The 13,714-nt window shown below is 39.3% G+C and overlaps 1 protein-coding gene across 2 annotated transcripts in view; it reads left to right on the top strand.

Annotated features, from left to right (window-relative positions):
- Positions 1 to 1,273: 1,273 nt before the first annotated feature.
- Positions 1,274 to 13,714, top strand: part of si:ch211-158d24.2 (multiple epidermal growth factor-like domains protein 9) — a 34,939-nt gene continuing 22,498 nt past the window's right edge. For both annotated transcript variants that reach the window (XM_058390292.1, XM_058390291.1), the window contains exons 1-2: positions 1,274 to 1,897; positions 7,662 to 7,860. In XM_058390292.1, coding sequence (XP_058246275.1) covers positions 1,510 to 1,897; positions 7,662 to 7,860 — 587 coding nt within the window. In that variant the 5' untranslated portion in view covers positions 1,274 to 1,509. The remainder of the gene's footprint in view (positions 1,898 to 7,661; positions 7,861 to 13,714) is intronic.

Here is a 13,714-nt window from a genome sequence, read left to right as displayed (position 1 = left end):
TAGCGCTTTTAACAATGGACATCGTCTCAAAGTAGCTTTACAGAACATAAGAAATATAGTACAAAAGTCCAAGATTAATGTTGGACAAAATCATCCTTGGTGAGCAACACTGAAGTGACTGTGGCGAGGAAAAACTGCCTTAGATGGTAAGAGGAAGAAACCTTGAGAGGAACCAGACTCAGAAGGGAACCTCATCCTCATTTGGGTGACACCGGAGGGTGTGATTATGAATGATTATAAACACCGGAGAGTGTGATGTCCTATTAGACACCACGAGCAATGTCCTATTGGACACCACGATCTGGACAACAACAGTGTTTCGAGCTAACAGGATGAAGATCATTTCTAGTGATCAGATAAAAATATTGGATTTATTGAATGGATCTATCCATTTTCTGTAGCGCATTATCCTACACAGGGTCTCAGGGAGCCTGGAGACTTTCCCAGGGGAAACACACACACACACACTCACACACACACATATTCTCACTATAGATCATTTACAGATGCTCCTACAACGCATGTCTTTGGACTGGAGGAGGAAACCGGTGTACCCTGAGAGAGAACACACTAACTCTGATCACACAGGGTGGAAGCGGGTATAAAACCCCCTCAAGGCAAACCTACTAACCACTAAGCCACCCTGCTCTTAACCAGTACCAGGATATAGATCCTATAAGTGATTGCTTCTGCCAGGAGGTTAAGACATGACCTGAAGACGATACAGACCCCGAATAAACACAGAAGCGGTGAACAAAACACTGAGCGATGACCTCAGGCAGAGTTGGACATGACGGACAGACTGTCAGACCATTCTTTTATTAATTCTAGGGGTGCCAATAATTTTGAAACCAGCATTTTGGCTTACATAAGGACAAATATTGCACTGAAATAGAACTATACGTGTTTTTGGACGACTTATTTATTTAGTTTTTTTCATATTTCTTACTGCATTTTAGTCTAGTCTTAGGTTCTAAACAGACATTTAGCACAAAATCCGCTTTATTTTTTATGTCTATCAACCGATCCGGTTCATAGCGTTTAGGTCTTTCAGCAGTCAGAACGCTGTCTGTGTGTCGACCAATCACATGCCTCATCGCTGAGAAATGTCACACCGCGGTGTGTGTCCTCTCCGCTCTGATTGGTCTAACGATTACCGATTCTGCAGCGCAGGGAGGATTCTAAACCGACTTTGGTCCCGCCCTGCTTCCTGATTGGCTAGATTCTCAGCAGAACGTTGTGTGATTGGCTGGAATGCCTGCTCGTCTGTTGAACACTGTGGTTAAGATGCGTCGACAAACACCTTGCGCTGGATTTATAGCTATTGAAGATAAAAAAGGAGGATTTTTTTGTCCTTGTTGGATGTAATGGAGTAGGACGCAGTTTGGAGTGCGTATAATTGTGTATTTATTTTTTTAAAAAATAACCCAATGGAAATTGGAGGACGGAATCCGAAAGCAGCCGCGTTGTTGTTTGAGGAGAAGGTTTGATAGAGAGAGGGAGAGAGAGATGGTCATGATGGTGATGATGATGATGTCGGCGTCTCCTGCGTTCTCTCTCATCGCGCTCGCGTGCCTCGGGTGGTCCTGCGCGCACGATGCGGTCAGGAAACCTCGCCAGATCCTCAGCTCAGGTGACGCGAATCCTCAGTCCGGTTTCACCGGCCTGACCCCAGCTCCCACCGTGCTGACCGCAGAGGCGCAAACCACCAGCTCCATCCAGCCTCCCACCAGCGACCCCAGCTCCCCATCCCCGGAGCACTTGCGAGAAGATGCTGCTGTCCTGATGGAGCTCCATCAACCCAGAGCTGAGCGTCTGCTGGCACAAAGACGCCAGAGCTCGGTGTCTGATAAAGCTCAGGACGCAGGGGTTATCACAACCTCAGACAATTCCCAAGGTGAGTCGGATTACCCTCTGATCCTGATCCTGAGGTCTAACAAGGTGCAACATGATGATAGATGTATTTCTGTGATATTCTATGCAGTCCCTGGGCTGGCACCATTGGTGTATTTCTCAGTAGACACGTTTCAAGCTCAAAGAAACAAACACCACCCCAGTGAGAGCGTCCTACACACCCAGAGACAGGCCTCGCGTCCTCACCACCGTGGCTTTCATCATCAGGCTTCAATTTATTTTTATTGCCCCACATCACCGTCTGCTTTGCAGACCAAAATGCAGACATCTAATCAATGCGAGACGTGTCTGATTCTAGAGTCCAGCACAGTCTGATCTCTTAGCTCTTAACAACAAACCCAGACGTCCACTCCTTTGGTCCTTTGGTTGTTTATATTTTACTCACCCACCAGGAGATATCTGAGCACACCTATGATAATATCAGTGTTTATCTTTGGCGAAACATTATCGAGTTTTCTGTACTATCTTTAGCTGACGTTGATGGAAGGAGTCTCCGGTGTCAGCGCTTTAACACACAGGGCTGTAACGTGAAGATTTCCATCATCTTCAGGACAGAGGAGGAGTTTATGCTTGTAGCTGATTAGAACAGAGTACGAATTCCGTCATAGGAATAGAACGATAAAACATGGATCAGTGAGAATACAACAGACTTCATCACATCACCTCACAATTGATTATGTTCCAATAACATAGACACAGTGTGTTATAGAGCCTTAATACACATCTAAATCACGTCATAAAGCAGTAACAGTGCTTAAATCCGCATTCTGGAGTCTTTGAGTCACATTCATACACTTTATGGTCTTTATGATGACCTCAAAAACTGTTGATCATTTATTTTGACAGCTAAAGTTTCCTTATTTTACATTATTAAAGCGACAGGCAACAGACAAATCTTTGTCATGTGAAAAGTTTTCTGTAAAACGTTCCCCTCAAACTGCGTCACAATTACTTGATAAACACAAACAACACTTTAGCATGGAGCTAACCGCTGTAACCTAACAGAAGGCGGCCATTTTGAGCAACCGGACTCCGTATTCCTACTTTTTTTATCACCGAAAGGAAGAATTGCTACCTAAAATCCTGAGAGATAAAGATGACAACAAAAATTCCTTGTTTTCTTTTTACATTATTTACAACGATTGAGGTTTTTTTTCAGTGAAGATAAACTTTCACTCCTTGTTAGCTACTTTAGCCTCGTAGCTTGTGAGAGAAAACTAAACAAAGATGTGGTGCTGGAGGATTAAGAGGTTTTACTGTGAGAGGCCAAGAGATTGAAATTGTTTTCAAGGAAAAAAATAAATCAGAAATCTGAAAAGAAAAAAAAAATGACGAAACCTCACGTCACGTTGCAAGAGACGATCCCATATCAGCAAAATGATCACCTTGGAAACCGGTCACGTCGCTAAACTGCTCCTTTACTGCTTGATCATCATTAAAAAATAAAAGTTCTTATCAGAAGCAGGTGACACTGTTCACAGTAACCTGATCCTGACCAGACGTCCAGGTACAAACCTGCTCACAAACCTGTCTTACCCTCTAAAAAACAAACCCCAAAACAACCAGGGGGGCCTGTTGGGCCTCGGACCCTCAACGAAACCCCACGACCGTGACCGCAGCTGTTGTTCCTATAGCATGAGGTCATAATACGGAGACAAAAGACGGGGCTAGTATAAGCCGCCTTTTGTTAACGCCTTCTGGAAATGTTCCAGACGTCACATCCTAAACTTTCCGTGGACACTGGAGAAGGATTCAGATGGAAACAGTGTACAGAGAAGATCAGGAGCTAAATCCGTATGATTTATGTGACAAGTTTCAGGTATCAGGTGTCAACATGACGTGTTGACAAAAGAAACAGTTCTTTGGACACTAAATAATGGCACCTCCATCCCGTCTCAGCTGGATAGAATCTCACACTGCTTTATTCGCAGAAACTGTGTTAAAATTCTAAAAAAATGTAAACAAACAACAGGTTTGATGTTTTGCTTTGTGTTTTTTCTCCCTCCCTGGAGCTGGGAGTCTGTTCTTGCTTAGATCTCTGCCTTTAATGTAAACCCTTTGTTGTTGTTTTCACGTTTCTGGACCATGAGTGGAACACGTGACACACGTTTGATTTTTACGCCTCAGTGAATCTGACCCAGATATGAGCTCTGAGATTCCCGTCTGCTGGTCTACTAATAAACAAATGAAAAGAGAAATTCACAGAATGTATCGCTAAAGTGGGCGGGGCATACGCCTCATTTCAGTCATTTTTTTTTGCGAACTTACACATTTACACGTTTTTTTTTTTTTTTACCCCCGACTCCCATTTATAATCCTGATAAATGTACATATCTGACGTGAGGTCGTCCCAGACATCTCCATCTATCATCTACCGCCAGCAGGCCATCTTCATTCATCCATCCTATACCGCTTTATTCCTAATTAGGGTCACAGGGATCTGCTGGAGCCTATCCCAGCACACATTGGGTGAAAGGCAGGGGTACACCCTGGACAGGTTGCCAGGCCACACATATAGACAGACAACCACACACACTCACTCCTATGGGCAATTTCAATCCGAATTTCAATCAGAATCACCAATCAACCTAATGTACATGTTTTTGGGATGTTGGAGTAAACCCATGCAGGTACAGGGAGAACATGCAAACTCCACAGAGAAAGGCCCCTGCCTGTTCGAAAAAAAAAGCTGCAAAATATTTGATCGTAATAATCAGTTCATTTTCTGTCTGTAAAAACACACAGATAATGAGAATAAGGGGGAGTGAAAAGGGTGAGTGAAACACTGCGTATTCGGGACAAATCCTGTGCATATTTTATTTCCACTCAGTTACTTGTGTTACTTTATGTTGGAATTTCAGCTGCTTGATTTTCTCACTTTATTTCTTACGTCACTTGTTACATCATAATTTCATGGACATGTTACTCGACTTTGACTTTCTTTACTTTTTACTCGATCATTTCAGCTACTTTTTACTTTACACATGACTTTACTACTTACTCTACTTATTATTTCTTCCTTCTTGTTTTACTTTTTTTTACTTTTAGCTATTTCTTCCTTCACTCATTACTTTACTTCTTCCTATGCATCTGACTTTACTTATTATTTCTTACTTTAAGTTGCTTCATACTTCATTCATCACTCATTGCTTTAATTCTTGTTTGATTTTTCTTGTTACTTCTTACCTTCAGCTACTCATCACTTCAACTACTTGTTACTCAGCATCTTAGCTAACATCTTTCTTCTTACCTTCAGCTTATTATGACTTTACGTTAGTTTACTTTTCTTATCTTCAGCAGCTTTGCTCTTCAGCTCTTTGTTACTTTACAGGTTGCCTTCAGCTGTTTGTTCTTCTTAGAAAAAAACTTCATCATATCATAATATTGATATTTAACCAGGTCATAATTATACGATTTTAAGATTTTTGTCCGATGATGAAATTGTCGTACACAGATACGTTATAATTTTCTTGACGTTCTGTAATGTTTTACAATAAATTCACATCATAGACAGTACATGATGACTGTCCTATGATGGAAATAAAATGTAAAACTTGATTATAAAATATAAGAAATAAAATTTAAATAACAATTTAAAACTACAATATAGAAATATAAGAAATAATTTAAATAAAGATGTAAAACTAGAATATAAAATACAAGAAATAATTAAAATTAAAATATAAAATTAAAATATAGAGATATAAGAAATAATTTAAATAAAAATCTAAAACTAGAATATAAAAATACAAGAAAGAATTTAAATAAAAATATAAAACTAGAATATAAAATTCAAGAAATAATTTAAAAAATTTAAAACTTTAAGAAATTTAAAAATATAAGAAATAAAATTTAAATAAAAATATAAAAATAGAATATAAAAAAATATAAGAAATAATTAAAAAAATTAAAACTAGAATATAAAATACAATAAATAGAAACACATTAGAAGAAAAGACGAATCTAAAATAAAAAGAATATCAAGTATAAAAAGAATATTAGAATATAATGCAAAATATAATATAAAATAGATTATCATTATACAATATATGAAAATAAAAACAGAATAAAAATAAACAACAGTAGAATAGAATAAGAATCATAAAAAATGATCATATAATAAATCATATCCGTCTCATGACTTAACCTTTCCGGACGAAACGGTTCACAGATCAAAGCCTTTTTTTGTTTTTTTTGATTAAAGACTAATGAATTAAACACGAAGGTTCTGGGGAACTAATTGTGAATGAACGTCATGTGAACATGGCTGAATAGGTTTCCATGGAAACGTGTTTGAGGGATCTACCCTCACATGATCATGATTATCTCAGGTGTAATTGGATTGAGAGGGTTATGTAATGTTTTCTTTCTCGACTGCTGGCTTCTATTAGCGATTATATTCGAGTTACATGTTCGAGCAAAAACCACAGCGTCATGCTATCAGGGTTTCTTCTTCTCCTCGTTATTCTGACAGAATCCCTGAACCGTTCCTCATTTACACAGACCTGTGTGTGTGTGTGTGTGTGTGTGTGTGAGAGCCATCAGACGGAGAGCTGTAAGAGGCTTAACCGGGCTCTCCATGACCCCCCTTAGAACCCGGAGGTGTTTATACAGGCGATCTCCGTCTGTATATATGTGTGTGTGTGTGTGTGTGTGTGTGTGTGCAGCGGCGCATACAAATGATGTTTTGTTCAGCAGGTGCCCTTTCATGCCACATCCTATCACAGGGTGAAGTGCATTATGGGAAACGTGCTGCTCTGATTGAGAATGTAGAACAGTGATCCAGCTGCATTTATTTATTTATTTTTTGTTCTCACTTGCGATTTTTTTAACAATTTAAAATGTTCTGATTATCGCATTTATTATACACAAAATTGAGTCAGTTTTTTTATATACATAATTAGGCAATTAACCCAATTCCAAAAATCGAACAATGGAATTGTAAATGATGTTAGCAAACATAAAAAAAAAAAAAGTAAAATGATTTAATGCTAATAGTCATTAATCCTGTTTGATTTAATAGATTTTTAATGAATATATGTTTAAAATCTTGTTTTATTTGTTAATTTATTCGTAGATCATTTTGCTTTTTAGAATAGATTTTTTAAAAATAGATTTAAAAAATTAGAATTGAAATTCTTATTCAAAGACTTTATTTCTAGAAAGAACCAAAACTGTCTGTAAATAAAAAAGAGACTATTTTGGGGTAAAATTAGTAAAATAATTTTTTAAATCAAATTTCAATAACAATACTTATTTATTTATTTATTTTAATTTGTAAAAAAATATTTTTTAAATATTTATTCATTTATTTTTATTATTATTATTACTTAAATTATTTATCCATGCATTATTAATTAATTGATTAATTACATTTAAGCATTTTGTTTTACAGTTTTTTTTACAAAGATTGGAGTAAAAATCTAGCATATTTATGCATTTGAAATTCAGATTTAAATAATGTTAAAAACCAAAAAAACATGTAAATAAATAAATTACAATTAAAATTCAATACATTAATATATGATGTGTTTTATATTGCCTATTATTATTATTATTATTATTATTATTATTATTATTATTATTATTATTAATAATAATATTTCATTTTTTTCACCTTACATTATTATTATTGTAAAACAATATATATTTATTTAAAAAACATCATGTTTCTGTATTTTTAATCATTTTCTGTTCTTTCTCTCTATCTCTCTCTCTCTCACACACACACACACACACACACACAGAGCTGGTGTGTAACTGCAGTACGGAGGGAGTGTTGGACCCGGACGAGTGTGACCGTGACACGGGTCAGTGTGTGTGTATGGCGGGATACACTGGGCTCCAGTGTGAGGAGTGTGAGGAAGATCACTTCAGCAACGGAACCGTGGGCTGCCTGCCCTGCGGCTGCGACTCCCACGGCGCCGTCGGCCTGGGATGTGACAGGTGAGAGGCATTCTGTGTAACGATCAGTGGTTTGTCGAGTCTGAGCCGCTTTAGGGGGGACTGTATGGATATATTCAGTGTGTGTGTGTGTGTGTGTACACTGGGTGTAGGTGTGTGTAGGAGTCTGCTTTTCATTCTGTATCAGATAGATTTGTTCCTCGGAAACCAATCCTGACGTGTGGGAGGAAAATCCGTCGCTTCTCATATTTATACACAAAAAGAGAAAAAAAACTCTTTGTGCTGTTCATTCCTTCATTCGTTTATACGTTCATTCGTTCTTTCATCAGCTTCAGCTAGCGATAATTGTCACTAGCTGGCTAGCTAGGTTATGTAGGCAGAGTTTAGCTTGTGAAATAATACAGTATATCCAAAATATTTCATTTCTTAGCTGATTTTTTTAGATAGCTATGTTCTTCAGTAATCTAGCTAACTAGCACTGTAACGTTTCACTTAGCGATCGGTGACCGTTCTTGACAACAATGCTAATATTTTAGCCAAACTTCTGAGGAAAACATTGATCATATCTACCATTTTGTCCCACTATGCTAAGTAGCCTCACATATTTGGTTTGGTTGCCTGACAGCACCCACATAAACAGGGAGTGTGTTCGAACGCACCGCTAGCTAACAGCAGGTCAGCTAATCCATCATTAATATGAAAATTATGCTAAAGATTCAGTGCTCTTAGTTAGCAGTGTGCTATTAGGAGAACATTTCACCTATAGGGGAATCTGATTAGCTATATGCTACAGGAAGCCATGAATAACCTGCTAAGGATTTGAAGCTATTAGTGACATGCTAGCAGAAGATGAATAGCAATTAGCCGGTTAGCTGTGTGCTAGATTTATAAGATTAATTTCCTCTAGCCTTTTAGCACCATGCTAGGACGTTTCGTAGATGAATAAGCAGCCAGAGGGGGGAGAAACACTTCCTGTTTCTGAGCTAGAGAGGGATTATGGGATTGTGACAGTGGGAGAGAGAGTGACACACACACACACACACACACACAGCTCCAATCATTGTGTAACACTGACCTAGTTAATATGCAGCTGACCGCCTTTGGCTCTTGGAAATGTTATTATGGTCAGACACACACACACAGAGCAGAGGCCTAGTGAAAGCATGTAATGGCCATCCGGTTTAAGATTGGTCAGTTCTGGATTCTGATTGGTCAGAAGGTGTTGATTTATTGTCTGTAACAGCAGCTCTGACATTAGTGCAGCTGTAAATCTACATTTAGCTCGTTTTTTATTTTATTTTCTCAGGAATGCATCATCAGGTGTGTGTGTGTGTAGGATCGATACATCCGTCTCTGCAGTGTGTGAGATGGAAAAGTACAGCAGCTGAATAATGCACACACTGGCAGCTTTAACCCGCGGCTCAGACCGCGCTGTTGATTAGCGTTAATGAATTATTGACCGGTTTTGCCGATTCAGTCCGACTCCTCCACTACACACTGTTTATTTCATCAGTTACTGACCCCAACACGTCAGATTCTTTTTCCAAAACCTAACTCCACATCAGCCATCACTGAGTGAAAGTCCAGACTCAGTGCTCTGTTTGGCTGAAAGCAAAAACGAGCATTCTGATTGGCTGAAAGTCCAACTCAAGCATTCTGATTTACAGCTGTAAATTTCCCTTTGGATTGAATAAAGTATCTATCTATCTATCTGAATGTTCTGATTGGCCAGAACCGAGTGTTTTGATTGGCTAAAAGTCTAAACTGAGTGTTCTGATTGATTAGAAGCAGAACAGAGTGTTCTGATTGGCTGAAAGCAGAGCTGAGAATTCAGATTTTTTCAAAGGCCAAACTGAGTGTTCTGATTGGCTGAAAGAAGAACAGAGCGTTCTGATTGGTTGAAAGCAGAACCGAACCTTCAGATTGTCCGAAAGCATAACCGGGTGTTCTGAAAATCCAACCTGAGTGTTCTGATTGGCTGAAAGCAGAAACGATCATTCTGATTGGCTGAAAGCAGACGCGATCGTTCGGAATGGCTGAAAATCCAAAACAAGCGTTCTGATTGGTGGAAAGTAGAACCAAGCATTCTGATTGGCTGAAAATACAAACTGAGTTTTGTAGAACAAAAAGCATTCAGAAGGTGAAGTGTGAAGGTGAGGTTTCATTTTTTGAGAGGAATTTGAAAAAAATTATTTCATGGTTTTAAATTGTGCAAATATTCTTCACGTGTTTTTTTTTTTTAAACTTTCACGTTTTTGTTTGTTTGTTTCTTTTCTTTTTTTCACAATTTGGGTAATATATGATTTTTTTTAGAGCATGCAGTTCTATTCATCACGTTTCCTTCATGCTGAAGTGCACCTTCACATGTTTTTCACGTGATCACACACACTCCTCACGCAATCACGTGGCGTCTCTTCTCTCATGGAAATCTGATTTTCTGGTGCTTAGAGAAGTCCAGGTGATGGAGCGAGTGTTTATAGTTGCTGTAAAGTGATTAACATTATGACATGTCGCACGTTTATGAATTCTAACTGTAGGTAAATTGCTGTGCTATAAGATAAATAACACGCTTCAGGTGAGATGTTACAGGAACATACTCGTCTCCATGGTGATAACAGTAACTCTGTGTTTTATTTTTCCTAGCTCTTCCATCAGTACGCGAAATACTACTGGTGTGTCGTTTTTCGAGAGAGTCGACTCTTTGAATCAGTTCTTTTACATGAAAATGAAGAGCTGACTTTCGCACAGAAAACAGACCACTAGGGGTTTAGTGTCCGTTAGACACTAATTGTAAGATTTAGACAGAAAAAGGGCAGTTGACTCTTACCGTTGAGACGAGTCAAATCATTTGACTCACTGAAAAGAATCGGAATTCCCACCACTACAAATTATAAATCAGTGCGTGGACGTTTTCCCGTCACCTTCCTCGACAGGAAGTAGCAGAGGAATGATGCGTCCTAATCTGGTAGCCATACGCTTTCATTACTTGTTAGCTACATTAGCTATGAAGCTTTAAATGATACAGAGGAGTCGTTATATTCAGAAGACTGTCTGTTTTGCCTTTTAGTGAGATCTTTCTGAAAGGGTCAGAGGAACACACACACACACACACACACTTCATTCATTTCATTCGTGTGTGTGTGTGTGTTGCTACAAAGCAACATGGCTGTCTCTGTTTACACCAAAAGCTACAGATATACAGGCATGAAGGACTTGTTTCATCTGGAGATAAAGGGACACACACACACACACACACATACTGAAAGAGAGACAGAGACGAATGTTCTATGTGGAGTATAATGTCGGGTCGAGTGTTAGTGAAGGACAAATCGATCATTATCTCAACCTGATGGTTTAATCAGTGTGTGTGTGTGTGTGTGTGTGAATGGAAAAAAGCCTCCCACACCATTCATAAGCCAAGACTGATGACTAGTCTGGGTTTTGTAAAGGAGTATGTGTGTGTGTGTGTGTCTCCCCTACAGAGCTATTCACTGTCTGCCTATGGCTGTCTGTCTCTCACTGTCTGTGTGTGTCACTGTCTGCTTGCCTGTCTGTCTCTGTCTGTCTCTCTGTCTCTGTTTGTGTCTCTGTCTGCATGTCTGTCTATCCTCCTCTCTCTCTCTCTCTCTCTCTCTCTCTCTGTCTTTCTCTCTGCTTCTCTCTCTCTCTCTCTCTCTCTCTCTCTCCCTCTCTCTCAGGAGGATGGTGGGAGTGACAGGTCGTATGTCACACCTCTCTCTCATCCCGCAGCATGCTTCATGTGCCTGAGCCATCACCATGGCAACTTGGCTATCGGTCGGCCCACATCCACATATACATACATGCGCCCACACACACACACACACACACACACACAAACGCGCACACACACACACGCAAACGCACACACACACACACAGACGCGCACACACACACACGCAAAAGCACACACACACACACACACACGCACACACACACACAGACGCGCACACACACGCACACACACACACAAACGCGCACACACACACACGCAAACGCACACACACACACACACACACACACACAGACGCGCACACACACACACGCAAAAGCACACACACACACACACACACACGCACACACACACACAGACGCGCACACACACACACATACAGACATGCTGCAAATGTATCCACTAATCCTCAGGAGGTGTTTCCTCTTTATGTCTCTCTTACATGCACGTCGCCACAGCTGGATCTATCTGTGTGTGTGTGTGTGTGTGTGTGTGTGTGCACGTGTGTATGTGTGTGTGTATGTGTGTGTGTGTGTGTGTGTGTGTGTGTGTGTTTTATGCATATTTTATAAAGCCAACCAATCAGTTAAAGAGAAAGCAATTTAGAAAAAACAGTCTTCGTTGGATGAAACCCCTCCTCCTTCCATACTGTCTCTCCTCCACATTCCTCCATCTTCTTTATCCCTCCATCCATTCCATTTCTTCATCCGTTCCATTATCTGTAGCTTCCTCATCTATCTATCTATCTATCTATCTATCTATCTATCTATCTATCTATCTATCTGTCTGTCTGTCTGTCTGTCTGTCTGTCTGTCTGTCTATCTATCTATCTATCTATCTATCTATCTATCTATCTATCTATCTATCTATCTATCTATCTATCTATCTATCTATCCTGTTTATCTTATTCATAATTATCCCTTTTTCTTTTGTCATCCATCCCTCATTTTTGCATCCATTCATTATTTACACTTCTTCACTTCTTTGTCCTTTTATCCATACTTTCCCTTCTTTCTTTTTCATCCCTCCATCATTTTCATCCCTCCTTTCATACATTCCTTTCTTTCTCATCCCACCATCTGTAGCTTTCTCATCTTTTTTTCATCCCTCCATCTATTCTGTCTCTTCTTTATTCCCAATTCCTCCATTGACACAATCTTTTCTTCTTCTTTATCTCTCTGTCCATACCTTCCCTTTTTTCATCCCTCCATCTTTTTCATTCCTCCTTTCATATGCTCGCTCCTTTCTTCCTCATCCCACCATCTGTAGCTTATCTATCTATCTATCTATCTATCTATCTATCTATCTATCTATCTATCTATCTATCTATCTATCTATCTATCTATCTATCTATCTAGCCTGTTTATCTTATTTATCATTATCCCTTTTCTTTTGTCATCCATCCCTGATTTCTCCATCGATTCATCATTTACACTTCTTTACTTGTTTTTCTTCATATCTGTCCATTCTCTTCATCCCTCCATCCTCTTCTATTTTTGCTTGTTCAGGTTATTTCTCTCTTCAGCGTTAATAAACGCATTCGAAAAATTTGAGTTGAATATGTCTTGTAAACATGTTTATTTATAATGTGTGTGTGTCTGTGTGTGTCTGTGTGTGTGTGTGTCTGTGTGTGTGTGTGTGTGTCTGTGTGTGTCTGTGTGTGTGTGTTTGTGTGTGTGTGTGTCCAGATGTGAGTCATGCTCTTCCCGCTCATCTGTCTGCAGCGAGCCGAATTAGAAATGAGAAACATAGACAGCTTTGATGTGTGTGTGTGTGGGGGGGGGTAGCTGTCTGGAGCAAGGCTGCTGTAAACACACACACACACACACAAATGCAGTGGAAGTGTAAGGCCATGAACATGAAAGGATGAAAAGGTTGGAAGATAAAGATAGAGGATAGAGGGTTGAGTAGGATGTAGATATAAAGAGGATGGGGGGATGAGAAGATGGAATGATCAGGAGGATATAAAGATAAAGTGGATGGATGGATGGATGGGTGAGAAGAAGGAAGGATTAGGAGAGATAAAGAGGATCAAGAGAGAATCAAGAGGATCAAGGAATGACAAGATGGAAGGATCAGTGGATGTACACATAAAGAGGGTGGAAAGAGGAGAAGATGGAATGATCAGGAGGATATAAATATGGA

Source organism: Hemibagrus wyckioides, linkage group LG05 (assembly GCF_019097595.1).
Source record: "Hemibagrus wyckioides isolate EC202008001 linkage group LG05, SWU_Hwy_1.0, whole genome shotgun sequence".
In the NCBI taxonomy this organism is placed as follows: domain Eukaryota; kingdom Metazoa; phylum Chordata; class Actinopteri; order Siluriformes; family Bagridae; genus Hemibagrus; species Hemibagrus wyckioides.
This window is presented reverse-complemented; position numbering and strand designations above follow the sequence as displayed.